At 39.4% G+C, this 25170-nt stretch overlaps 2 protein-coding genes across 17 annotated transcripts in view; both read right to left on the bottom strand.

The window, feature by feature from the left end:
• Positions 1–9628, bottom strand: part of rbl2 (retinoblastoma-like 2 (p130)) — a 65475-nt gene extending 55847 nt beyond the window's left edge. Inside the window, exon 1 of the mRNA XM_028809306.2 lies at positions 9253–9628. Within this exon, the coding sequence (XP_028665139.2) occupies positions 9253–9390 (138 nt within the window). The 5' untranslated portion in view covers positions 9391–9628. The remainder of the gene's footprint in view (positions 1–9252) is intronic.
• Positions 9629–18557: 8929 nt separating this feature from the next.
• The window catches only part of chd9 (chromodomain helicase DNA binding protein 9), a 270690-nt gene continuing 264077 nt past the window's right edge, over positions 18558–25170 (bottom strand). For all 16 annotated transcript variants that reach the window (XM_051932075.1, XM_051932074.1, XM_051932078.1 and 13 more), the window contains 2 exons: positions 22574–22678; positions 18558–22428 (listed from right to left, as the gene is read on the bottom strand). In XM_051932075.1, coding sequence (XP_051788035.1) covers positions 21511–22428; positions 22574–22678 — 1023 coding nt within the window. In that variant the 3' untranslated portion in view covers positions 18558–21510. The remainder of the gene's footprint in view (positions 22429–22573; positions 22679–25170) is intronic.

The raw sequence follows: 25170 nt of genomic DNA, 5'->3' as shown, positions 1-25170 counted from the left end.
AGAATTTTTATTTTTATACTGTATTGAGGATTTATTCTGTTCTATGTATTGTACTGTATTGTATTGACCTCCTATTGACACCCACTGCACGCCCAACCTACCTGGAAAGGGGTCTCTCTTTGAACTGCCTTTCCCAAGGTTTCTTCCATTTTTTCCCTTCAAGGATTTTTTTTAGAGTTTCCTTGCCTTCTTGGAGAGTCAAGGTTGGTGGGCTGTCAAGAGGCAGGGCCTGTTAAAGCCCATTGTGTGATTTTGGGCTATACAAGAAATAAATTGTATTGTATATCCGGTAAACCAAACACGGGGGTTGGCAAGCGAACCGAGCAGGGGGCAGAGCCCCCTAGTGTATATATATATATATATATATATATATATATATATATATATATATTAAAATAACCTCTTTCTTAAGTTTGGTCCCAATTTAATATCATGGTTTATGTTATTAGATGACCACCTTTCACAAATGCATTCTTTTACACCCTTTTCTTGTTCTTAGACATTTCTTGTATTTAGTGTGCTGCTTTTGAAATTTCAGCAATTTCTTGAATATCCCTTTATGGGATGTTGTTAATATTGGATAAATAAAGCACTGCAAAAATCCAGACAGGAAATTAAAGTTGCACTCATTTACATTGCATTCTAGCAATATTCCTAAAATAATAACACAACAGTTTGACCACACTGAAGGGCTAAGCCATAAATAACCATCAGATTCATCATTGACTATTCAAATGTAATTACATGATAATTAGGAAATTGTACTTGTGTTCTGTTATTTTAAGATCAAATTCATATTGAGAGAACTGCTTCTTTCTAGACAAGAGATCAGAGTATCAGCATACTGTTTGTCTTATCACGGCTTAACAGGAGACATTGTGGTGACATACAGTGCTACAAAGTTGCCAAATGCATGGATATCTTCCAAAGACGTAAGCAGAATTAAGTAGAATACAGTTTCTATAAAAAGCATTTGTTCCTTTGGAAGCTTTCCCATTTTATTGCTACACAACATTCAATCACAGTGGGTTTAATTTGGCTTTTTGACACTGATCACCAGACAAAGACTCTTTAATGTCAAAGTCAAAACAGATTTCTGCAAAGTGGTCTAAATTAACTACAAATATAAAACACAAAACCATTAACTAATATTCACCCCCTTTAATGTGACATACTTAAATCATTACTGGATCAGCCAGTTGTTTTTAGAAGTCCCTTAATTAGTTCAGTGGAGATCACCTATCTGGGGTGTTAACTAAATGTAGTTTATATGCTTCTGTACAGTATATGCAAGGGCCATCTAGTTGTGAGTCAATAGGGTGGCCTAACCTACACATTGGAGACAAAAGAACTCACCAAGTAACTAAATTAAAAGATGATAGAAAAGCTTAAGTCAGGGGATGGAAACAAGAAAATATCCAAGTATTGAAAATCTTTTGGAGTCAAGATAAATCAATCATTAAGGAATAGAAAGCTTATGGCACAGCTGTAAATCTACCTACAGCAGGCCGTCTACAAAAACTTAGCGACTATGTAAGATGTAGACTAATAAGTGAGGCAACCAAGAGTCCTCTGTTAACTGTGAGAGAGGTACAAACTACAGTCGATAAAGCTGGAGAGACTGTGCAGACACCAACTGCGGCTGGGTACTTCACCAGTCACAGCTTTATGGGACAATGGCAAAGAGAAAGCCTCTGTTAAAAGCATACACAAGACATATTGGCTAGAGTTTGACAGAAGACACATGGGAGATTCTGAAGTCAGCTGGAAGAAAGTTGTATGGTCTGATAAGACCAAAATTGAGCTTTTTAGCCAAGAGTCTAAACATCATGTTACACTGCGTAGGGCTGCTTCTCTGCAGCAAGCCATGGAAGATTTTAAAAAGATTTCTACAAAAGACTTCAGAGAAATCCAGAGAATTTCTGGAGGAAAACGTGATGCAGTCTGAAAAAAAACTGCTCACTGGGAGCAAGAAAACAACCCCATGCGCAACGGCAAACCTACACTGGAAGGGCATAAAAACATTAATGTCCTGGAGTGGGTGAGTTATAGTCCAGATCTCAATCCAATAGAGACGTTGTGGCTGAACTTAACAAAGGCTGCTCACACACAATCTCCATGACACTTGACAGAATTTGAGCAGACTTGCAAAGAAGAATGAGGAGAAGTGGCAGTGTGGAGAAGTTCAAAGCTGATAGAGAAAGGCTGACCCAAGACTATCATGGCTGACAAAGCAGCATCTACTTAATACGGACTTAAAGGTGTTGAATACCTATGAGATCAATTAATCTGTGTTTTATATTAATTAATAAGCAGTAATCCTAAAATACAACTTGACAGTTTGACTATATTGAAGAGAATGTTGCAAATATAAGGGCTGAGCCATAAACACCTTTTTTAGATCAAATTCAAAGAACTTCTACTTTCTAGATAAGAGACGAGGATTTCCTAATAGCATACTGTCTGTCTTATCACAGCTTAACAGGAGACACAGTGATGACATCCAGTGCTACAAAGCAGCCAAATGCATGGATTTCTTCCACAGACATACACTGAATTAAGCACTGTACAAGCAGAATGAGCAGTTAAAAACTGAGATCTTGAATTGTGTACAAGACAGGTTAAGAGATTATACTGGAGTAGGGGCCAAGAAAAGTAAAGTGCTATATTCACCTGAACTGCACAAAAGTAGTACTCGCTTATTGTTTGATGGAGATGGCAGGCAGTGAATGTTTTTGGGGAATGAATCTGCTTTGGAATGAGTGGTAACCTTTTTCTTATTGTTACTTTACTTCTTCAACCTTTGCCATTACCAGCTAACCCAGAAGAGTATCACCTTAATTTTAAACTGGAGACACTCACTTGAATGGGGTGGTCTAATCACAACCCTGGAGAATGTTTTAGCTGAAGGTTTTCTGTTCAGCCAGTCTGACAATCTGAAGGTAAATTACGCAAGTAACTTCTTGTTTAATAGTAGACTTACTGAAACTGACTTTTGTTGGTCTCTTAACACTTATTAACATCTTCTTGGCTTTATTTTTGTCTCTTCAGTTAAAATCAGAACAGCTGTGCCAAAAGACTACTCAGGAGGCAGATAAGAAAATGTGTGCACAAGTTTATATAACTCAATAAAATTTTCACTTGCATGTCCCTCCACTGATTTGTGACAGTAGTAAAATATCAACAACAATGAATATGATGCCATTCATTAAATATAACATCAAATGCTATACACAAGAAACATTTATACACTTATCAGTATGTGCTTAGTGACCCTGAATCTAGTTGTCAGTGTTAATAGTCGTGAATGGAAGTGGGAAAAATGCAACTGTGCAAGAACTTCTGAAGTCTTTAATAATTCTCTTCTTACCCCCCTATAAGACTGTGTGTGTTAAATATATCCAAAAAAGAAGGGTGTTAAACTGGTGCTATAGTAACATTATTCTTCACCACCTTAATGGTCCAGGGCTGAACAGGTGCAATACTAGGATGCTATGTAGCTGTTGAGAATGGACTCTGTTGAGCACAAACTGGGCTTAGTGAGAATAGATGCTTTTCTCAGATGTCTGGACACCCAAGACTCTATTTGATAATAGTCTAGATTTGTTGTGCCCCTGGGATGGTGACTCTAAGAAATGTAAAGCTGTTAAAATTCTACACAGCATCCCAACAGATAAATAGAAGTGTGGTCTGACTCCTGGCGTCTATGGCCAGCTCTCTGGTTTTAATGATATTAAGATGTCCTGGCAGCACTGTGTCAAACGACAAATCTCTAGAAAGCTGATCTCACATTACATAACTTCTACGTGTGTAAAAAAAATAGTGATACACTTGAGTATTGCAGTATTATGTTTTGTGATACTGCATCAACTCTCAGAAACACTATCACTTTTTTAATTATTAGTTTACATGCAAAGATTCATGGCACACAGTGGTTCATGTTGTGTTGTGTTTACACCCCCTGAACACTAGATGGCAGTGTTGTAATCGCTCTTTAGCTAACGTAACAATGTAAACTGAGACGAGAAGTAGCATAACAGCACAACCCTAACGTTAGCATTAGCAAACCTAGTGGACTACTAATGTTACCACTGATGGCTGAATCCCGAAGAGCAAGACCAGCTCCTGAAGAGTACAGTGTGTGAGTGTGGGCTCATTTTGGCTTCTACAATAAAGAAGCAATGCCATCTACAAAATGTGTCAGGCCAAAATGAAATAATTGGAAACACAATGAATCTGAGAGCACACTTAGCCAGACACCATTCTGATATACTGTACAGCTAGAGGAGCAGCAAATGGCAAACATTAAATGAGTAGATCCCTCTCAACTCACTTTGGAACAAATCCACACACCGAACTTAGCATAGACCTCAACTCGTACAACTAAAATAACTCTGTCAATACTCTATTTCATTTGCAAAGATATGTGCACTCTCAGTGTTGTAGAGAATGAAGGCTTCGGAAATATGGTGAATATAATAGAGCCTCGTTACAGCAGACCCTCCCAACAACAAATTACTGACATCATTGTACCCAAGTTGTATGAGGAGGTGAAGACGAGGGTACTGGAATTTCTCAGCTCAGCTGTGAGAGTCGCTTTGACATGAGATGCTTGAACATCCAGGGCCATTGAATCATACATAACCATAATGGCACACCACATCACAGATGAGTGAAAGTTGTACTTGTATGTGCTACAAACAAGAGCGATGCATAACAGCCACACTCAAGAGAACTTCGTAGCATTACTAAAGGAGGCCATTAATGAATGGAGATCAGAAATGAAAGAGCCCATCACTGTAATAGACAATGCAACCAACATAAACATCATGGCTGGACTTGCAGACATGGCACATACATGATGTTTTGCACACAACCTGAATCTTTTCTTGTAGAAAGCAATGAAATTGCCAATGGTGGAGTGACTACTCAGCAGGATCAGGCATGTTACAACCTTTTCCAGATGCAGTACTATAGCCAACCACCAGCTACCAAAACACAGGTTAATTGCAGACATTCTCACAAGGTGGAGAAGCTCTTGTGACATGATAGAAAGATTTTTAGAGCAACAACCAACCAGCTATGCTGCACTCCTTTGAACAGACGTCAGAAAGAGTGAAAAGGATATTTTCACACTGAGCGAGGCTTGCATCACATGAACTGGGGTAGTGCTCAAGGCACTCAAGCCAACGAAGGATGCCACCTTGGTAATGTCACAGGAGAGCATGTTTACTTTGTCTATCATGGCACCAATTTATGCCATACTTGTCTGGGTGACACACAGATAGTGAAGGACATCAAGGCTGGAATAGCACAAGATCTTGGAAAGCGATATGCCAGTGAGAGGGTAACACTGTGCATGGCATCAGCTCTTGGTCCTAGTTTTAAGGATCTACCTTTTCTCTGTGAAAGCAGAGATTAATGAGACTTACTGCAAAATGACTGATGCTGTTGCGATTGCCATAAAAAAGCAACATAATGTAAGTAAATAAATTAATAAATCTGGCTATTTGTTTTTATTACATACATTAAATAATGACAATTTAGTTTTAATAGCTGGATAATTATGCACAAAAGTAGAAATGTGCAATAGGATGAATTTGGGTTCAGATTATGTGTTGTGGTAGTTAATGTATGTTTACTGTAAAATCAATTTTGATTTTGATATACTTGATTATTCCTGGAGGAGAAATTGTCTTTTCACATGACCTTTGGTGATCAGAATGCCACTGTAAAGTGCCCTGGGTGCAATTTTCAGGTTAAAGGCCTTGCTCAAGGGCTTATTAGCGTAGGATCCCTTCTGGCAGTAACAGGATTTGAATCAGCAACCTTCCACATACCAGCGCAGATCCTTAGCCACAGAGCCACCACTCTGCCCAGTCCTAGTTTGATTTGTGCTTTGATGTTTTTCAGCAGCAACAGGAGATAGATAGTCTGGTGGAGGAAACTGACCAGTCAGAGGAGGTTGATCACCCACCTCACTACAAGAATGGCTCTGCCTCCATGCCCCAGCCGCCCATGAAGAGAACAAGGAGCTCATGTGCACTTGCAGACTTGTGTGGAGCTATATTTGCCCCTACCAAAGATAATGCTACACCAAAATCTGCACATGATGCTACTACAACTGAGATTAGGAGGTTTAGAGAAGAAACTCCTTTGCAGTTCCCAGAAAATCCTCTCAGTTGGTGGAAGGGACTACTAATATGACTACCCTCAGTTATCCACAGTAACAAAGTGTTTCTTGTGCATTCCTGGCACAAGCGCCTCTGGATTTAGAGTTGTCTTCCCCACAGGAGACATTTTTACCGCACAGAGAAGTGTCCTAAACGTTAGGCATGTTGACCAGCTCATCTTCCTCCACATAAACCTTGACATTAAAAAATAAGCACTGACATACAGTACATACAAGCTGTAATAACAAAGTGCAATCCAAGTTAAGGATCTGTTTGTGTTTTTTTAACAGTTTCTTTAGGAATCCTGCAAAGCACTTTTAATTTTCATTGACACAGGCAGATGTAATTCCTTTGTTCGGATTGCAGAAAAAATAGTGTTATGATGTCAGATGTTACAGGGACTATGCATTTTTTTTTATTAACTACTTGAGATTGAGAAATTAAAAACTGGTGGCATACATACTACAACAGAATGTGAATCTTTAAAGCATAATTTAATACATATACTGTCAGTATATATACTCTGTATAACACTGTCTATTCATGTTTTTTTTTTAAACTGTTTAACGTAAAGAATCCTGCATGCACTTTTATTTTTTTTTTTTTACTGATATAGAAAAATGTTAATTCCTTTGTTCAGATTGCAGTTTTATGATGTTGGATGTTACAGGGATTATGCATTTACTTTTATTAACTACTTGAGAAATACTGAAGCATACTGTGAATCTTTAAAGCAGGATCTAAAAGTACAAGCACTTTAATTTTTTTTTACTGATATAGACACCTATTAATTCCTTTACTCAGATTGCACAAAAAAGTAGTGATATGATGTTTAATGTTACAGGGACTGTAATAAATGCAGTTGTAGAGCCCACTGTTCTGACTTCATAAAAATGTAAACTTTTTTACTCAGATTTTATGCATATGGTAGTGCATTCTTTATACTATGACAGTTTCCTAAACTTAGATTTATAAAAAATTGCAATATATTGCCTTGCTTGCGGTGGGTTGGCACCCTGCCCGGGATTGGTTCCTGCCTTGTGCCCTGTGTTGGCTAGGATTGGCTCCAGCAGACCCCCGTGACCCTGTGTTCGGATTCAGCGGGTTGGATAATGGATGGATGGATGGATATTGCCTTGCTTACAGTTTTGCAATATATAGAATTGTAATACCTGCATTACATTTGTTGTATGGTGAGATTCTTGCCAACACACAGCCCTAATAACTTCTAGTCACGGGGTAGGCCAGACTTGCCGACAGCAGTTGCTGATCTTATCACCGGCTCATATCTATTCACCATACACAAAGTCTCTAAGAATGTCTAATTTATGGAGTGCTTGCCGGCCTTTGAGCACAATCATACTTGCCCTTTTTTCTGACAGCCAATAAACGTACTGCAGGACAGGATTGGTGCCTTATGAAGAGTTAATGGGTATGGCATGTTCAGCAGTAGTCTATGCCTTTTCTTTTCCTTTTTAAATTATCTCTTGGTACATTACAAAAAAACACATCAGACAGATCAGCTTCTCTTCTGTTTGTGAGGTTGTGAGGTTCCAAACACCTGTGTTCCTTATTCCTTGTCACTGCATCATATGCATTGTACCTCTGGATGAGCGTTCATTTGTTGTCAGCTCTCATGCATACAAAGCCCACCCATACGACTAAAGACATAATCAGACCTGTTTAGTTTTACAGAAGTGAGTCAATGGACATGACAGACTACATGACCGGCTTTGACGGCAGCACACCACCAGCTGCCTCTGACTTTCTCGAATTAAGTAAAATGAAAACTCCTACTCAAAACTGTTGAAAATGTCACGTAATGTGACATGGCCTTAAGATATCTTATCATCATTCGGTAAAAGGCCTAAAATGGTGGTATCAATGGAGTTGGCCTTGGTCTGGCCACAAACACATTGGTGAGCAAGGAGTAACGAAGGAGGCTAAGGCCACTACCCTGGGTGCCTGTGTTGAAAATCAGTGTGAATGAAAGGATACTGTCAATCTGTACAGCCTTGATTAGTGTAGTATTACTATGATAATGTGGGCCTTGCCTTGAAACCTTTGGATATGTCAAATTTCAGATATTATTTGCTGCAGATCTTAAAGGTGCTTATTGATGACTAACAATGAATACTGTTGGTGTAGTGGAATAAAAGCAGTTAGAAGTCTAAAATCCACTTGCAGATGGTGGCATGAAGTCCCAATTCTTGGGGCTTCATTACCAGCTCTAATATTGCCAACACTACTAAATGTTGAGGTATAAAAAGTTCTGGCATTATCATCCTTTCATCATCCAGGTGCGCCAGGATGAAATGATATCAAGTCCCACCAACTCAGTGGAGTTTACACATTCTTCCAGTTTTCCACAAACATCTTGGATACAAGCAAGTCAAGTTAACTGACATCTCTAAATTAATTCTGGTATGCGCTGTGTCTGTGTGAGCACGCTCTGCAATGGACTGACACTCAGTCCAGGATAGGCTTGGGATTTAAACCTAGTGAGATACACTGGGTCACCATGAACTGACTTGAATTATAGGGATCAAAAAATGTTTGTAGATGAAAATGACTCCATATTATTTAGTCACTCATTGCTGTCTCAGCTTATAATAAAAAAGGCCTACCTTTTGGCAACTCAGCTATTTAAGAAGACTATACTGTATAACAACACATTTACGTTGATATTTTCGAGAATGTCCGTTATCATTTTATCAGTCTTTTTAAAGCCAGGAACTGCCTAGAATTGGACAATACTCTTATGTTCTGTAAAAAGCTAACCCAAACAAACAAGTTCTGTTTTTTTTATCTAACAGTCAGCTCATCGTGGCAACGAAAACTTGCAGCACATCAAATCCAATAATCAATCGAACTCATTCTATGTCTCTTATCCGTTGTATACTCATACGGATCCAAGGCAGCAGCTTCTTCACTCAAAAGAAAGAACGAGTAAAAAAGAAGAAGAAAAAACAGCTGCTACTTAATAAGGCGACGCTACTAGGGTAAAGACCACACGTACAGCACAAGCTCAATATAACACTCGACATCGTATGCCAGTTCCAGCGCCCTGTCACCTCACCTCCAATGTATAGTTCTTACTGATCCTCTCGTAGCTGTTCCACGCCTCATTGCCGGCCGCCTCGTCCATGTTCAGCTTCCTGCACAGCTCATCGAAGTGGCTTCTCGTCGCTTGGAGCTCTTCTGCGTCTTCGTTCATTTTTTACGGTTATCAGAAGCAGACAAGACGCTAATTAAGGAGGGGGTGTTCAGCGCTACTTGGCGCTTATCAAAGCTGTCGCGGCCTATTACGTCAGACGGTACAAACAACGTAGTCTTTAGATACAAGATTCGAGTTAGAAAACAGGGCGCTTCTGTTGTTTGTACAGTACTGCTCGAGCTGTACAGTCAAGCCATTTAAATGCCCTATGACTGACAGCTGCTGCGCTCAGGGGGCGTAGCCTGGTGCCCCCGCTTACATTTCATGCAACGCTTCTACGTTCCGCAAGAGACGTACAATGCTCTGTGAATAGAGGACGCTTGCGGTAGCAGCGCTGTCCCGCCTACCTTAGCCGCGGCTTCCTAACTGACAGATTTTACTTCAATACGGCGAAGTGGGCGGGCCTTCTGCTGGAAGTTGTCGCGTGAACACACAGTGCTAGAAAGGTGGAGGTGTCTGTTGTTTGGGCTGTGGGTTGTTTCTGTTTTTCGTCAAAATGGAAAATCTGGACCCCTACGTCCAGTAAGCCATTGATCACACGAGCAGAAACAGTGAATATATATATATTTTAATTAACCTATTTGGAATAAGAATCAAAACCGCAACCGATTACTTCGTACTGTTAAAGGAGGCGATAAGAATTAAAACTTTAATCAGTCAGTCATTTTCCAACCCGCTATATATTAAAACTTTAAAAATCTGTAATTCGAGAGTGAGAGGAAGCAGCAGATTTTGGCCCTGGCGGTCGTTTGGGTATTGCTTTGATTTGATGAATTTCAAACGCGACTCCTTTCGATGCCTTCTGTTTGTCACGTCGACAGTCGCTTATTAAACGGTTTAAAAACAACATGATTCGCTAAGCAGCGAGACTGTACTGGCCAGAACCGCCACTCGAGACAGTAGGTAATGTGTTGGGTCTTCTTTTTAACATACGTGGACGTATCAGGGTTTGATCTTCTTTTAATCAGTAGCCATAGGTAAAGGTGATACAACATAACAAAGATCATGCCACATTTACATGACACTGTCTGTAATCACCATGCAGAGATCAAAAATGCTATCTGAGGCCTCCACAATAAAGGTTGTAGATTCGTAGGAAAATGGGGAGGGATTTCAGAAAATCCCTGGACACCTGGAAGTCAACCATTCCACTATCCAGATGGTCATCTACAAATGGAGATTTCAAACAACTGCTAGCTTGTCCAGGCCAGGCTACCTCAGCAGGTTCTTCCTGTGAGCAGAAGGCAAAATGCTGAAAGACATCTCAAAGGACCCCAAAATTTCATCATGTGACCTACAGGCAGCTCTTGTCACAGTTGATGTGAAAGTGTGTTAGTCTACCATTAGAAAGAGGCTACACAAATTAGATCTACATGGGAGGTGTTTCGGGAGGAAACCTTTGCTCTCTAGAAAGAACATCAGGGCAAGAATAAAATGTGTCCCTGAACACCTAGGCAAAGACCAGGACTTCTGGAACAATGTGCTCTGAACACATGGGGCAAAAATAGAGTTATCTGACCATGGTACCAGAAGACATGTCTGGTGAAAACCAAAGTCAGCTTTTGAGCAGAAAAACCTGACACCCAATTATAAAGGATAGTGGTGGAAATGTTATGATTTAAGAGTGGATTGCTGTAGCAGGGCCTGGGCAGCTCACCCATCATAGAATCCACTAGGCATCCATCAAGGGATCAGAGGTTCCTTGAGACCATCTGTCACAAAACTGAAGCTCAACTGAAAGTGGGCCTTACAACATGACAAAACCATCAAACATACCAGTAAATCCTTCAGGAAGTGGCTAGAAATGTAAAGAAATGTAGGGTCCTGGAATGGCCAAGTCAAAGTCTGGTTTTGAATCCCATTGAGATGTTGTGGGGGATTTGAAATGGTCTGTGTACACAAGACATCCATCAGAAATCACACAGCTTAAATAATTCTGTATGGAGGAGATGGAAAGGTTGCTGTTAGAGACTTGTTGGAGGAAATTCCTACCTTAGGGGGCAATACCAGCTATTAGAGCCAAGGGTGGACTTCACTTTTTTGACAGACAGAAGTGGCATATCTGTTCATTTCTCATTGAATAAATGATTGCAAAGTCAATTTTTCCTTTTTTTTCCAGTTATCTACAAATAGTGTTTAAATCAAAATCAAATATTGATAGTTCACCTATGTTAAAAACGTGAAAAAAAATATTTCTTGGGGTATACGTACCACTACATAGCTATGCTTGGGGTGCATAAATCCTAAATAACGGACTGCACAGCAGGATTAAAAATCTCATATGCTTAAGAGGGACTGAGTAATCGCCGTAACCCAGTATGCAAACAGCAGATAAAAAAACCAAAGCATGATAATCCTCTGATGCAGAAGAAATCTGAGGTCCAAATTAGCACTGGTAAGATCACATGCACATTATTTGACAGTGTTGAAGATGTCGTCCATATCGATCCAAAGTCCACAAAAGTCTCTCATGACTGGTCAGTAGTAATGCTTATTTGCTTTGGTGTTTGGAATGGTCAGGGAAAAGTGACCAGAAAAGCTGTCGAGCAAACATCTGCCTCATGATACACTGCATGAGCAGCAGAGGGCTAGGTCAGGGGTCCTCAATCATCTTTTGCGGGGGCTGCCGTGGCTACAGGCTTTCATTCCAGCCAGTTTCCTATTTAGAACGGAGTCCTTGCTGATAGTGAAACTTGGTGTTTAACTACTGTATATGCTTTGTTAGCACTTTCATTCATCAAATACAAATTTTAGTTACATTGTAGATCAATAACAGTCCTGGAGGTTTGCAGTTGCTGCAGGATTTTACTTTAAAACACTTTATTCACTACCTCCGTAATACATTTTTTGGGCTTAATTTTAGTTCTCTTGCTTGTAACAGTTCAGAACCCTTAATTGCCTATTTTAGTTTTTAGCCGCTTAAGTTTTAATTGTTGCCTGTTTTCTAACCAGATATTAGTTAATAATGAAATGCATATAACCAATAAACCAGCAGGCTCCCCAGCTAGCATGCTTTCTTTTAAACCTGTGCACGTTGAAGTTAAAAAAAAATATTTACAAATAAATGAGAGGGGAATTGGAAGGAGTGTTAAGTTTCAATCTGTTGTGGTCCACAAAACCCATGGATAATGTTCACAGAGAAGGAAACTCTACAGTGCAATTAAAATTTCTCTCGGATGATTGAAAGTATTAACAAGCCAAATACTTAAACACCAAGTTTTCTTTCAGCAAGGACTGTCTTCTATCTAGTTGGAAGGAAAACCTGCAGCCACTGTGGCCCTCCTGGATCGTGAATAACCGCGTATCCATTAACCTCCTTAATGCACAGTTTGAAATTGCAAAATAAAAAAACGGTAATGGAGATGTGAATTTCAAAAAAAAAAAAAAACTCAAATTTTGCAAAAAAGTTTATATGTTGAAACACACAGCCAAGGAACTCTCAAACTGGTTTCAGAGAAAGAAAATAAAGCTGCTAGAAAGATCACAGTTCACAGAAGAGGCCTCAAGAACCTTCAAGATTTGAAGAGAGTTTGTGGAGGAATGGGACAAAATCACACCTGAGCAATGCTTTTGACTAGTTTCTCAATACAGGAGGTGCCTTGAAGCTGTCATTACCAACAAAGGCTTTTCTGCCAAGTATTAAATACATTTCAGTAAGTGTGTTCAATACTTATTCCCTGTGTCATTCCACTTTATTACACATAATTTATGGACTTATTTCTTTGTATGTGTGGATTACTTAGGTTGTTACCAACATCTGGTGTAAATTTCATGTCAACAGCTCCATTAGAAATATATTTATTGAGAAAAATGTTGATGCATTCAATACTTATTTTCCCTGCTGTATCAGAAACTGCTGATGATCTGGGATTTTCACACACAACCATCCTAGGGTTTACAGAGAATGGTCTGAAAAAGCAAAAATATCCAGTGAGTGGCAGTTCTCTGGGTGAAAAAGCCTTGTTGATCCCAGAGGTCAGAGGCGAATGGCCAGACTGGTTAGACTTGATAGAAAGGCAACAGGAACTCAAATTACCACTCATTTCAACCTGTTGTGAAGTTGCCAGAGTTCAAAAAAGCAAAACTACAAAAACAATTCCAAGGCTGCTCACTAGTTGGGGGAAGCACCATCAAAACACCCTTACTTGAAACAAAAAGGGCTGAAACAAATCTTTGATAAAATAAAAGGTTAATTTCACCAAAAGGCTGTGTAAACCATAAAGCTCTGAAGAGCATAAGGAGATGCCTGAAATGGCAAGGCAACACGCAATAAACAAAGTCCCAAAACGGAATCCAAAAAATTGTGGTCGAAAAAACAGAGCAGAGGTTCAAAAATATCAATAAGCACAGTATCAAAAAACAGAATCTAAGAAGTGTAGTCAAGAGCAGTGCACAGGGCCAATATTCCAGAAAACAAAGCAAAGCAATAGCACATAAACTCACCCAAACACTCTCCTCTTCCAGCACATTCAATGAATCACCAGGAACTATGGGAGGCCCTCCCCTATATATGCCCTGGGTGGGGGGGCCTTCCCCCTTGTGGGACCACCCACAAAGCTCAAGGGACATAACTAAGGCCCTTCTCCTTTTCCAACATACAAACAGAAAAACATAAATAAATAAAAATAAATGCAAATAGCTGACATAAAATTACTGAAAATATGAATTTGAACCCCAGCCAGGGGGAAAACTCTGGATGAAACATGACACAACTGAGGTATGCAGAAGAGCATCTCTGAATGCACAACACATCGATCCTTGAAGCAGGTGGGCTACAGCAGTAAGAGACCACACCACACTGGGTGCCATTCCTGTCAGCTAAAAACAGACGACTGAGGCTACAATTCACAGAGGCTCACCAAAATTGGACAACAGAAGATTGGAAAAACGTCACCTGGTTTCAACGTCTGCTGAGACATTCAGATGGTTGGGTCAGAATTTTGTATCAACATGAAAGCATGGATCCCTCCTGCCTTGTATCAGCGGTTCAGGCTGCTGCCGGTGGTGTAATGTAGTGATGGATATTTTCTTGGCACATTTTGGGCCTATTAGTACCAACTGAGCATCGTTTAAATGCCACTGCCTACCTGAGTATTGTTGCTGACCAATTCCATTCCTTTATGACCACGGTGTCCCCATCTTCTACTTCCAAATGGATAACATGCCATGTCACAAAGCTCAAATCATCTCAAGCTGGTTTCTTGAACATGACAATGAGTTCACTATACTCAGATGGCCTCCACAGTCACCAGATATCAATCCAATAGAGCACTTTTGGGATGTGGTGGAATGGGAGATTCACATCATAGATGTGCAACTTACAAATCTAAACCAGCTGTGTGATGCTATCATGTCAATATGGACCACAATACCTGAGGAATGTTTCCAGCATATTGTTGAATCTGTGCCATTAAGAATTTTGGCAGTTCTGAAGGCAAAAGGGGGTCCAACTGGGAACTAGCAAGGTGTACCTAATAAAGAATTTCCAATCTTCTCTTGTCCAATGTTGGTGAATAAATACATGACATGGTGCTCCCCTACTGGCTGCATCTTTACTGTCCTGCTGTGTCAAACAGGAAATTGCCAAATGAAATCATTGATGCGTTTCCAGAAAAAGTTAGAAGCTGCATGTATGTTTGTGAGGAAGAAGTCAAGCACCATATAAATGAATCCATCTGAAAGCCCAACATATCTGGGATTGTATAACATAATGCAGGGAGATAATAATGTCAAAGACTGCATTTAAACAAAATAAAAAATGAAAAGCACCGAGACTGGTGAATTTTATTAACAAATGAGTTAATGCAAGTACCATATTGTGAATAGGGAAAAACTTCTTATATCGTTTTCACTGATCAAGGTGAGACTGAAGGCTATTATTTTTGAAGTACCTTAGAAAGAAAAGGTTCTGTATGTCTCAAGTAAGTCCAAGAGCATGGGAAAGACGCTATATGAATACAATGTATTATTATTAAGAGCCTAATAATAACAGCGTTGGAGCTGGGGAGTTCTCTACAGCGCATCTTCAACCTGAGCCTGGAACAGGGGAGAGTCCCGAGGCTTTGGAAAACATCTTGCATCACCCCCGTCCCAAAAATATCACGTCCTAGTGAGCTGAATGACTTCCGGCCTGTCTCTCTGACGTCACATGTGATGAAGACCATGGAGCAGCTGCTGCTTCACCACCTAAGGCCACAGGTCCGCCACGCCCTCGACCCTCTGCAGTTCGCATACCAGGAGAAGGTGGGAGCAGAGGATGCCATCATCTACATGCTACACCGATCCCTCTCCCACTTGGACAGAGGTAGTGGTGCTGTAAGAAATATGTTTCTAGACTTCTCTAGCGCCTTCAACACCATCTAACCTATGCTCCTTAGGGACAAGCTGACAGAGATGGGAGTAGATTCATACCTGGTGGCATGGATCGTGGACTATCTTAAAGACAGACCTCAGTATGTGCGTCTCGGGAACTGCAGGTCTGACATTGTGGTCAGCAACACAGGAGCGCCGCAGGGGACTGTACATTCTCTGGTCCTGTTCAGCCTATATACATCGGACTTCCAATACAACTCGGAGTCCCGCCACGTGCAAAAGTTCGCTGACGACACTGCTATCGTGGGCTTCATCAGAAATGGGCAGGAAGAGGAGTATAGGAACTTAATCAAGGACTTTGTTAAATGGTGTGACTCAAACCACCTACAACTGAACACCAGCAAAAGCAAGGAGCTGGTGGTGGATTTTAGGAGGACCAGGCCCCTCATGGATCCCGTGATCATCAGAGGTGACTGTGTGCAGAGGGTGCAAACCTATAAATACATGGGAGTGCAGCTGGATGATAAATTGGACTGGACTGCAAATACTGATGCTCTGTGTAAGAAAGGACAGAGCCGACTATACTTCCTTAGAAGGCTGGCATCCTTCAACATCTGCAATAAGATGCTGCAGATGTTCTATCAGCCGGTTGTGGCGAGCGCCCTCTTCTACGCAGTGGTGGTCACGCCTGGACAAACTCGTGAGGAAGGCAGGCTCTATTGTAGGCACAGAGCTAGACAGTTTGACATCTGTGCCAGAGCGATGGGCACTGAGCAGGCTCCTGTCAATCATGGAGAATCCACTGCATCCACTAAACAGTATCATCTCCAGACAGAGGAGCAGCTTCAGCGACAGACTGCTGAGATTGTTCCTCCCCCACTCTATGCGACTCTTTAATGCCACCCCGGGGGGGGGGGGGGGGGGGGGGTAAACATTAAAATTATACAAAGTTATTGTCTGCCTGTATACCTGTATTGTTGTCACTCTTTAATTTAATATTGTTCTTTATCAGTATGCTGCTGCTGGAGTATGTGAATTTCCCCTTGGGATTAATAAAGTATGTATGTATGTATGTATGTATCTATCTATCTATCTATCTATCTATCTATCTATCTATCTATCTATCTATCTATCTATCTATCTATCTATCTATCTATCTATCTATCTATCTATCTATCTATCTATCTATCTATCTATCTATATCAGATTTCTCTTTAAAGATATGGCAGTGATCATTCCAAAGTTGTTGTGAAAAGTATGTGTCAGTAGGTATATAAGAATTTAGATAGATAGATATGAAAGGCACTATATGATAGATAGAGAGACAGACATATACTGTAGATAGATACTAAGGCACAATATAACATAGATTTAAAGGCACAAAAAAAAAAGAATGTGAATGTCCTGGTGTGGCCAAGTCACAGTCCAGATCTCAGTTCAACTGAGGATTTCTGGCTGGACTAGACAAAGGCAGTTCACTCACAATCCAAGTGACACCTGACAGAGTCTGAGCAAAACAATGTGGGGAAAATGGCTGTGTCAACATGTGCAAAGCTGGTAGAGAGAGACGGGTTCACAGGTGCATCTACTAAATATTTACTTGGAGAAGGTTCAATACTTATGTGATCATTTACTTTGTTTTATATTTGTAATTAATTTAGACCAATATGCAGAGAACTGTTGTCACTTTGACATTAAAGTTTCTTTTTCTGCTGATAAATGTAAAAACAGTTCAATTCAATCAACAGTGATTCAGTGTTGTACAACAATAAAATGCAAAAACTCCCAAAGGGATGAATACACTTAGTTGTTCTTCAATGATAAGTGTGTGTATGTGATCAATAAATTTCTTAGTCTAACTACTTTTTTGTGAGGAGCTATTATATATAAAGCCTGTTTCAGAAAGAAGTAGTAGATGTAAATCTAAAATCAACTACTGCCTTTAAACAAAAGTCTAGTATTGAATACATTTGAAAGATATATGAGATACTATGCAGTTTACAGTTGGGGCTTTGTGTAGCAATTAAGTATAAAAATATACAGTGTATTTCATTTAATCCACCTCCAGACATTGGGATATGAATGCAATCTCTGCACCACTGGGTTAAACACTTTCCATGGGCATTACAACACAGTATAGATATTCAACTTTACACCAGTCTTGTTTTAAATTACCATCATTTCAACTTATTTTACACTTTAGTAATCTTGCACACTATTCTACATACGATGATAATCTGTAAATGCAGCAAATATTCATCAAAAATTGAAGCTGAAAAATATTTCCAATGTGATGGAAAGGAAAAAAAAAGTAATCGTCAAATGCTACATTTAAATGACACTCCTCAAGCTCATTCATTTGCTATACCTTTAGTCTCTGGGCGAATCCATATTCTTCAGTATACCATTTAAAACAATAAAATCCTCTATTATAAAAAGTGACTGAAATAACAAGATTGCAAACCCTGGGCTCCAAATACATTATAAGTGGCATTAACAAAGTACTTTACCTGAGTACACATTAATGTCTGCCACAAGAGATACTGAGCTCCAGTCTGCAAGGACTGCATTGCTTTTCGCTCGCATCGAGTCTTCAGAACCAGGCAAATGTGCAACTTCTGCTAACAAAAATTGCTGTATGAAAAATGAACTTGAGGTTAGGATTACCATCAATTAAAAATCACATTGTACTTCAAAATGACAAGTAAACCACATACATGAAGTTACTTAAAAAATTCTGACAGACTGAAAGCCTGAACACTATTACACATGTACACATTTACAGTAACATCCACTCAGTGCATCCACCATTCAGGATACATGCTATAATTTAAGGGAGACAGGCAGACTTCATGGATAGTCAAAGAATATGTTTAATAAAAATAATTAAACTTCCATTTGCTCTATAGAACTTCATAGAAAGTAATTCAATAAATTACAAATGACTTTTTAAGACTTCCTCATCTACAGAAAGCATTATTTTGACTACACAGACCACAACTTGCAAATATTGCAACTGTCCAAATGGAAAAAACAATGGACTTTTATATGATTTTCAAGATATTATCAAGCTCAGGACAAAGTATACAAATACAAGGCAGGAACAGCTATTTTTAGCAACTACTTAACATGAATTATTTTTTGAAGATGATTTATTTATTAGCATCTTTCTTTCTTTAGTGTATTTCATCTTTCCCCGTGACTCCTGCATACAAGAACAGTTTGCATAATGACTTGCCGATACACCCATCAGTACAAGTACTTTGGATTGTCACAAGGAATATTCTGGCAACTGAAAGCATTGAAGTGTTACAGGCCACTCGATGGAAGGATGTCTTCTATCTATATATCATACACGTAGATAGAAACATTTTTTTTCCAAATTTAAAATGTACACTGTAAATTGACAATTTTATTCTGTGTTGTTTGCCAAATTGAAGGATGACTTCAGTTGTCTGGGGGAGAATTTGTAAATGAAAGAGGCAGCCACTGCTATGGTATTTAAGTGACAGACATGGGTGGTAGGCAGATGACTTCATTCCTCTAAGCAGGTCCCTCATTTAGGATAAATTGCTATCAGGGCACAAATAACCTTACTTCTAAGCTTTTCACACAGACTAATACCTTATCCTTTAACATAAATGTGTGTGTTTTAATTTTTGAACTTTGGTCAACCACAGATAGCATCCAATGATAAAAATCAATCAATTATTCAGCTTGTGGATGAAGTTCTACCAAGCTGCTGTTTAGTGCATATTGCCTCCACGTAATTCATTCCCATCATGGTACAGTTTCCAGCATCAAACTGAATGCCTGTAATCAACCAATCAATAGCACCACTTCAAAACACTGGTGGGTAACAATGCTGGGCATATTTTTCAGCTCTACCAAAAGCAATACAAACATTTAACTTGAGAATGGTTCACAGATAGCAGCTAAAATCTCCCATAAAGTTAACAGTTCACTGCATGTCTGGCACATGACAGAAAGAACAAACCTAGGAAGCTGGAGTGTGGAAAGAGCCGAGTTTAACAACAACACATGGTCCGCGTTTTAGCAATATATATAATATATATAAAATTTATATTAATTATTTTATATATAATATATATAAAATATACTGTGTCCTTGAGAAGATACTGCCAGGTCAGTATGTCTATGAGAATACTGATGATGGTTGCGTGGCCCAAGCTTATAATACTATTGCTTTAACAGAATTCTCTGAATCACTACAGGCTGCAAAAACTGTCTCGTATACCAGTGCAGCAGTTTCTGGGTCACACCAGGAAAGGCACACCCAATGCACAACTACTATTAGCTTTAGCTAGATTAGGGATACCCTTCCTTGCCTCTGAGGCCCACCAAAAGTCAAATGCACAGCCAGTTGTCGTGCAGCTTCATTCTAAAAATCTAAAGACAAATTGTGGAGATTGACAACTGGCAGCAAAGCTGGAACATGGAATATTCAAATCCAGACCACCTTCTACAAAAAAGGAAAAAAAAAAACCTGGAAAAAGTGGCAGGAGATTCAAAAATAAAATAGTAGAAAAACACCAAGCAAAGGCAGGCACATTAGTCTGTGAGATGAACAACTCTGTACAGATTTTCTTGCTTTTGTTTTAATTCGCAAACAATCAAGAAACTGCTGTAAACTTTATATTTCAACTCAGCTGAGGTAACGAGGCCAGTTCAGTTGGCTAGCTGGGGGGGAGGGAAAGTGTTTTTTTTTTCCTTGTTAAAAATTATTTAACACAACTGTACCTGAATTCAAAATATCACCAGTAATGATCAAGAGCATTTGAAGCCTTGCTTCCAATCAGAGCCGAAAGAATTGTGCACAAATCAAGAGCTTTTTTTGCAAACCAAACCAAGGTTAGGTTTGGACATAAGGTAAAAAAAACAAAACAAAATGAAACAAACAGAAATTAAAAAAAAAAAAAACAAAAAAAAAACACATAAGGCAAAATGAATACTGAGGCCAAAAAGTGCAACTCAGGTTAAAGTGCAGCTCACTTTAGAACATCCACTTTGCAAGATAATCCGTAATATTCATACTTAATATTGTCTAGAAATAATCTTTTGAAGATTAAAAATAAAAGAACCAAACACCTGCATGTAGGTGCTTTGCTATTCAACTTCCTCTCTGACATCTGTGAGAGAACAGCATTGAGAGACCTGGGCTTACAGGTGGCTCTGAGAAGACAGCTGGCTACAGCTAAGGATCTGTAGAGATGATGGTTTCATTGACACATAGATTCTACAGCTTCTGTGACATTCATTAGCTGCCCAAGTTATTGCTGAGTTTTCCAAAGTTTGATCTGTAAATTATAAGTGTCAAGGAGGCTGTAAAAATATTTACAAATTAAATCAAAATATGTATATAAAGTCTTTTCTTTTTTCATTTCATCACCAAATATATTAAATGTACAGCTCATCTTGAGCACAGTTTTTAATAAAATTAAATCCCAAAAATTACAATAATGCATTTTTGTATGTGTTTTTTTTCTAATTCATTGAGATTCTACACCATTGTGTAATACAAGATCACAACTTCAGAAGTCTAATAAAGATTTACATGCAAACTGTACAAAACAGTATTGTACCTCTGAAGAAACACTGAAATCTCATTTCAGTAATTTCAGGATAGGATTTTCCTGTCTTTTTTCTTTATTTTTCTTTTTACACTCAACACTTTTTCATTATTTACAAAGAAAAAAATAAGTGCAGTACATTAACACTAATATATATATATATATATATATATATATATATATATATATATATATATACATATATATATTTTTTTTTTCAGTCAGAATCACTAGAATCTGAATCGTCTGAGGAGGAGGAGGAGGAGCTCTGGGACTCTGATGAAGATACATCTTTGTCTGAACCGTCATCTGCACAGATGTCAGGGGTAGGCATAACAGTCTCTGCCTGCTCTGCCCGATGTTCCCGTTTCACTTCTTCTACTGTCTCCTCGGAGACACTCGCTAGGGTCGAGTCACTGTTTACACTTTTTTGCACATCAAAGAGATTGGACTGAGACAATGCTGGAATAGGAAGATTAAGGCCTGGAGTGAGAAGCATCCCTGGATATAGCATACTAGATATCAATAAGGGATTAAGAGCTAATGAGTGAGATCCAGTCACTGCTGCAGCAGCCACAGCAGAAGCATTTAATGAAGTAGACATTGAGGTTGATGGAGAGTTTGAGGCAGAAGGCTCTCCTGAGCAAGGTTCTGCTGACTGACCTTCTGTCCTTTCATTTTTCATATCTGATGATAGCTTTGAAGACTCATTGGCTCCATTTCCCTTTGTATCCTCAGAGGTCAATGTTTCGGAAGATTTAGTCAAGAGACTACCTAAACCCAGAAGGTTAGGCAGTCCCGCCATGCCAGACAGCATCATGGGAAACATGGTGGCCAGATTATTGGCATCCCCCGAGGCTAGACCAGCTGGTAATCCCATGAGCCCTGCTGTCAGTTGCAATGACTGTAGACTCTGCAGATTTTGTTGAAGAGCCTGAAGACTAGACAAGTCCATACCAGGAAGCAGGCCATTAGCAAGAAGAGGGTTAACACCAAGAATGGGGGTATTTGCTGCTGAGGCTGCAGCTGCTGCCTTGGCAATCTCACTCTTGGGCCGCCGTCCACGTCTGCTCACCTCCTCCCGAACCACAGGTCCTGTAAGAATGCGATCAAACATGCTTTCTGGAAGGAAACCCTAAAATAAAAGAATTCTGAATAAATCAACAAATCCTCTATGACTGTTTAAAATAAGTTGATCTCTTCTTAGTATTTAGGATTTCTGGTTTCTTGAAACTGGCGAAAGAAATAATGATGACCTTGTGCACACAAGATTTACTTACAGAGTTTTTTACAACATCAGCCCATTCTGGTGGAATTCCATATTCTGGATTTTCTTGAAGAAATCGACAAATGTCTTTGAGAGGTGGTGCAAAAGCACCACCAACCTAAAAAAAAAAAAAAAAAGTGTCATAACCCTGGCACTGCAAAAGATTATTGTTAATTCTCCCAATCAGAATTAAGCAAAAGTACTATTTTGTCATGTCCTATCGCTCACCAAACGAATAAGACACAAAATAATATTCTAAAGTAGGGGGCATCACTCCCTGCTCGCTTTGCTCGCCAACCCCCGTGTTTGGTTTTCAGGATACACACTTTTAGGAATTTTTTTTCTTTGAATTGTTGCTATTTCATTAGTTTCACTTTTATTTCAGAACTTCATTAAAAACAATATTTGGAATGTTCCAACATGCTGAATCTTTTAAACTAGGGGGCTCTGCCCCCTGCTCGCTTCGCTCGCCAACCCCTGGTGTTGGGAATGACAAAGAGCGTGATGTATGAATGAGATATAGAATAGTGTGAAGGTGTAGATGATGCAAATAGAAAGCAAACAATAAAGTGTGTGGCACAGTGTAAAGGTTTATTTGAAAATGTCTTTGTACACGCCGTTTAAGTGTAAAAGGTAATTCCAGGTCAGAACTTGTAATGTCAATGAAGATGGTTATTGTTGTGATCAGAGTCAAGTTTGTCAGAGCTTAGAAAGAGTTGTGTCTCTCCAGGAAGTAATGGAATGACTTGGGTATTTATTTTTTCCACATTAATATTTTTTGGACATAATATAGTGCGTTGTGTTAAAAGGGGCATTTGGTCTAATGAGATTGCTGTTCCAAATCTGTCTGTAACTAAGTCGTCGCAGATAAAGGCTTGACGAATTGTAATAATATGTGGGTGAAGTCCATCTGTATTGGTGAGTGTACCATCTCCCAGTTGTAATAAGCAATTGTTATGATCTGGTTCTGGACATCGTATGTTTTTTACTAACTGTATCTTTTGAAAGCAATGCCAATTGTCTGCGTATTTTAAGGTGCACTGAACAATAGCTGAGCGCATGGCATGTGTAAGAATAGCTAAGCACTGTCTAAAATCTCCTCCTAATAAAAGTACCTTTCCTTCAAAGGGAATATTATTATTCATAAACGTTTGTAGAGGTTTATGAATGGTGTTGAGTAAGTGACAGGATGCCATTGTACATTCATCAATAATTAACATTTTTGCAAGACGGATGTCACGTGCAGTGCCACCGTTAATGTTCATAGTGGATACCGATTTGTAGGATCTAATGCAGTTGATAAAGATTTCACTTTCAGGTACATCGTTAGTTAGAAGCTTCTGTAGATATTCAGGATATGAATGTAAAGGAGGCAGTCTAATTTGACCCTTTTGACAACAACGTGTAAATGTATTACTTGTATTGCCATTTGTTTCTTCAGGGAAGTGAACTGAATGACAATGATTGCAAATGACATTCATTAATCCGAATGAATTTTCCTGGTGTATGTTTTGCTTGTGCCGTTTGAGAGGCGCGTTGTTGCATGTGTAGTATTTGGGACGTGTTGTTTTGGACCTGTAATCGATTTGCCTGTGCTGTGTGATAATCCCGTTCTACCCTTCGCTGCCTTTAACGTATGTCTGAGACGGGAGGTGTTTCGTTTTGAATCCGTGCCTGTTGCGATGCAGCACTTTGATTGATAGATTGCGTCATGTAGATCTAGGATGTAGATTTGTGCATATTTGCGTTGTTGATTTGTTTCAGGGTGCACTGTTCCAATGCGATGCAGTATTTGTGCACATATGCGAAAGCAGTATGGGCCATTGCCTTTTGGTGGCCTGATATTTACTCCGGTAGATGCAAAAGCAAATGAACTATTGTAGGATCTAATGCAGTTCATAAAGTTTTTACTTTTAGGTACATCGTTAGTTAGAAGCTTTATTTGAGCTTTGCGTTTTTGGAGCCGAGACATTTTTTCTTCTAGAAATATGGATAAGTAATAAGGAGTATTGCACTCACTGTTAATATGGAGCCTTTTCTGCAGTTGAACGGTTAATAGTGCCTTATTGTAATGAGATCCACCTATGCTGCATAGTGTGAATTGTGTTTGGTCCCGTTATCCGAGCGGTATCGTTTTGTACCTGTGATCGTGAATTCATGACTTATTTGTTCTTGAGCGTGAGAAATATGGATAAGTAATAAGGAGGATCGCACTCACTGTTAATATGGAGCCTTTTCTGCGGTTGAACAGTTAATAGTGTCTCATTGTAATGAGATCTACCTATGCTGCATATTGTGAACGTGTTGAGATGACGTATGTTTAATATGGACGGTTCATTTAGAAATGTGGCTTTGTGTGTCATTTGTTATTTATGTTACTGTGGTCGTGGGTCTGAATCGTCGTTTTTGTGTACGTTTCGTGTGCTATGTCCGAAGTCTGTCCTGTTTCGTGTCCAATGGGCTTTGTGTGGTGCTCTTGGCTTCTTTTTTTTTGTGTGGTCTTGTCCGCCTCTCGCGGCGCCTCATTTCTTGGGGCGCCTGCGTAGTACGTCTTTTTGCGGCTACGGCCCATGGCCGGATGTCCCTGCGTCCATCCGATTTAGCATTCTC

The sequence above is a fragment of the Erpetoichthys calabaricus genome, chromosome 9 (genome assembly GCF_900747795.2).
Source record: "Erpetoichthys calabaricus chromosome 9, fErpCal1.3, whole genome shotgun sequence".
NCBI classification, from domain to species: domain Eukaryota; kingdom Metazoa; phylum Chordata; class Cladistia; order Polypteriformes; family Polypteridae; genus Erpetoichthys; species Erpetoichthys calabaricus.
This window is presented reverse-complemented; position numbering and strand designations above follow the sequence as displayed.